The sequence below is a fragment of the Nestor notabilis genome, unplaced genomic scaffold (assembly GCF_000696875.1).
Source record: "Nestor notabilis isolate BGI_N333 unplaced genomic scaffold, ASM69687v1 scaffold27479, whole genome shotgun sequence".
NCBI classification, from domain to species: Eukaryota; Metazoa; Chordata; class Aves; order Psittaciformes; family Psittacidae; genus Nestor; species Nestor notabilis.
Window position 1 is genome coordinate 2,194 of NW_009943932.1, and position 3,727 is coordinate 5,920.

General features: G+C 39.9%; 1 protein-coding gene across 1 annotated transcript in view; it reads left to right on the forward strand.

The window, feature by feature from the left end:
- Positions 1-569: 569 nt before the first annotated feature.
- The window catches only part of TMEM106B (transmembrane protein 106B), a 9,609-nt gene continuing 6,451 nt past the window's right edge, over positions 570-3,727 (forward strand). The window contains exon 1 of the mRNA XM_010022177.1: positions 570-790. Within this exon, the coding sequence (XP_010020479.1) occupies positions 570-790 (221 nt within the window). The remainder of the gene's footprint in view (positions 791-3,727) is intronic.

Here is a 3,727-nt window from a genome sequence, read left to right on the forward strand (position 1 = left end):
TCAGACGTCTTCTGGGTTAAAGGGAGTCATCAGTTCAAACACCTGAAGATCTGTATTTCTACCTTGGAAACTAATAGCTGATCCTGTGCTATCAAGACAAGTGCAGCCTGAAAGCTCATTTGAATTGGGTCTGCAGTGTGTGTAGAATCAACAGAAAATTGCCAACTTGCGTTCTAGAGCCCTGTCTTGAAATTTTTTTTTAAACAAAGATTGATGAGTATTGTGAAAGTCTGTGCAATAACAATCCTTTGAAAAGCACCACTAGACCATTGCAACCTTTGCCAGCCATTGTACTGTTCTAACTTAAAAGCCTCTTGTTGACCCCCATTCAACCTGTGCATATTGGAGTATCTGAACAAAGCTCCCAGTTAGTTCAGGTTCTTGCAGCTTGGGGTTGAGTCCACCTTGACAGGGCCTTAGTGCTTTGCAGGTCTTAAGGAATCTGAACAGAGGGCAACAGGGGTCTTGTCAGAGTAATGCATGTAGACTAACAGTTACCTGATGCAGAGGCATAAGTGCAAGCCAAGTTTGTTCTTCCTGAAAACTTTCTTCTGACTTTTATTTTAGACATGGGAAAATCACTTTCTCACCTGCCTATGCACACATGCAAGGAAGATAGCTACAGTGGAACCACAGTTTCTGATAATATGAGGAATGGGTTAGTTCACTCAGAATCGCACAACGAAGACAGCAGATGCGGAGATGTGTCGCAGTTTCCCTATGTGGAATTTACAGGAAGAGACAGTGTTACCTGCCCAACTTGCCAGGGAACAGGAAGAATTCCACGAGGTGGGTTTTACTTATTTCTTTTTGTAACCTATACATTACTTCATAACCGTGCGCTGTTGTAACTGTAACAATCCATAACAAATTGCTTTCCTAGTTCTACGATGACATTTTCCATCTTTTTGACTTTGTAGATCTAAGCATTTTGTTATAATTACAGTGGATGAACAAAACAAATTGAATCAGCTTTGGCTGTTACCTGTTGGGTTTTCATTTGTCTGTACAATACCAGTGTTCTTTGCTTCTCAGCTTTTAATTTGCACGTGACCCTAGCTCTTGCAAGTTGAATTTGCAAACCTTGATTTTTGTGACATTTTATTGCATCTTTTTTTAACTGCCTATTTTAAGCTATTTGAATCAATTTATAATTCTGCAAAAATAGCTGCAAATGCAGAGAGTTAAAAGTAGGCCTGTGCTACACCACCATTTCCCTCATCATTTATAGTGAATTTTCTTGCCCTCACTGCTGCCAGTGCCCCTTGATTTCCTTTACTCTCCTTTTGTCCCATCTGTCCCTGCTAGGCAGAGGACCCCAGCTGGGAGTTGAAAATACATAGGATCTCTGCCCTGGGAGGTAATAGGCTGCACAGCATTAGTCTTCACGTCTATTTTGTTTGCTAGCTGCCCTCATCCTTTGCTTTTCCTGTTAATAAAATATTCTGCTTTATTTGCGCTTCTCTCATATACAGTAAGCCACCAGAATAGCTATTTAGGAAGACACCATTGAAAGGAGGATAGCTGAACTGGGCGAAAGGAGGGAGTGGCAAAAGCAGTGTGCCAAGGCACAGCCTTCTGCTTCAGCTGTAAGATCTTCACTTTGATGGCAAGGAAGAACTCATGAGAAGGTTTTCATGTTTGGAGCTGCTTTGCTTTTGCCAGAACTCTTATCCAAAATAGATTATTCAGTGTAAAAGCTCTCAGAACTGATTTTTTGACCAGCAGCTCAGGAAAATTGACTGTGCCATATTGTCCTTGTACATGTGCTTCAGTCAGATCAGGTTCTGGTATAGTTCACAGATACTTCTGCCTGACCTGTGAATAAGTGGCAGGGAGCACAGGATGTTTGAGCGGTTGCAAATATCATAAGAGACTTGTAGTTTAGCTGTTAAACTTCATACTATGATGCATCCTTTGAGTACCTCTGAATTTGTCCAATTTTTTAAGTGTGGAAAAACTGCACAACTGAATTGTAACTGAAAGACTCTAAAGAAGGCAGTACTATTAGCTTGCGAACTTGAAATACTTGATAATCATTAACAGCAAGTCATACTCAAAATAGCGCTAACTAAAATGCAGTAATAGCAGGATTCCTGTATTCAGAAGTGTATTTCTTTGACTGTAGGATACTTGAATGTAATACTTAAACAAATGTGAGATAATAGTTACTAAAAAATGTTTAATATATTAAAAATGCATATTGTCTGTACATTCTAATGAAAATCTGGTGGAAGCTAGAACTCTAAATAAGTTATTAGAGCAGGCAGGGCTGTCTTTTTAATTATTCGTCATATTTTAGGAAAAAAAAAATCGGGTTTTTTTTCCAAGGGGAAAATTGAGTTTGCTGCATGACTAGTAAGGAAGACTGTAACATGTGCTATGAGGCTACCCTGTGTAGTAAACACACAAAAACATGTTACTTGGACAGTTTTAGCTTTTCAGTATGACAGACTATGAAAGTAGGAGTGTGCAGTTTTGGTGGAAGCTTGAAGATGCTTTGTTGAAGCTGAGATGAAAATCTGTTTTAAATCGGTGGAGGTTTTTTAGAAGGTTGATATTGCATACAACTATCAGCTTAGCATGCTTTGCTCAGCTTAGTGATTTAGTATGGAATCACTTGTAAGTGGTTGATTAGCTAAGTGATAATGCTGATCAAATTCTGCATTTGCCTTAAAAAAACGCAAGTCTGACTTGGTTTTAGAATCACAAAATGGTTTGGGTTGGAAAGGACCTTGCACTTCACATTGTTGAAGTTCATGAGGTTGGCATCGGCCCACCTCTCAAGCGTGTCCAGGTCCCTCTGGATGGCATCCCTTCCTTCCAGTATATCAACTGCACCACACAGCTTGGTGTTATTGGCAAACTTGCTGAGGGTGCACTCAGTCCTACTGTCCATGATGCTGACAAGCATGTTGAACAGGTTCAGTCCCAACACCTTTGAGTTGAGGCCTTTCTTCTTGTGTAGGTGAATCTCAATTCCGTTTTCTTGTATAGCAGATAGAAAAGGCTATACAGGCAGATGTAGTCCATGTATTTTCAACAACTCATCTGTGCTTCTGTTCTTAATTTCTACTGTTGGGATAGCCTCCTCTTAAAAATGCTGTCTGGTGAAGTAACTAGTCGCTTGGAGAAATTCCAGTAGATACTTTTAGATCCCTTTTTGACTTCCAGGATGCTGCAGCTCAGTCCCATGAAAAATGGTTGTGTATACCAGTGAAGGTATAGAAGGCAGTCTATGTATTGCTTGTGTTACCAAAGCCACCTAAATTAATACTTCTTTCTTTTAAACAAACTTGACCTCTGCTTTTCAGAAAAGTACATGCACAGTGCCTTCTGGATCTGTTCCTACTGCCTGAGCTTCTGAGTGTTTTGTCCTATGACTTTATATGGTATGGCGTAGAGAGCTGGAAGGTATTGCATACCTCCATTTCTCTTGAGGAAACGGTGCCAGAGGCATGCTGCCTCCTGTGCATGTATGCAGCACAGGGGCAGAATTAGTTGCTGTTTTGGTCTTTGCGGGCTTGGTGTTTTTTCTCCACCTTGTATAAGCCATGCTCTATTTTGGAAAGTGACATAATACAGTAGTATTCTACTAGGGTCATTGTTTGGAATGTAAATGTTTATCTTTAGTGTTTATGCTTTGGTGCCATTAAGTCATAATGGGTACTTTTTGTTTGAAGTAGCTGCAACAACATTTATTCTTTGCTTACTTAAATTCTGAAAG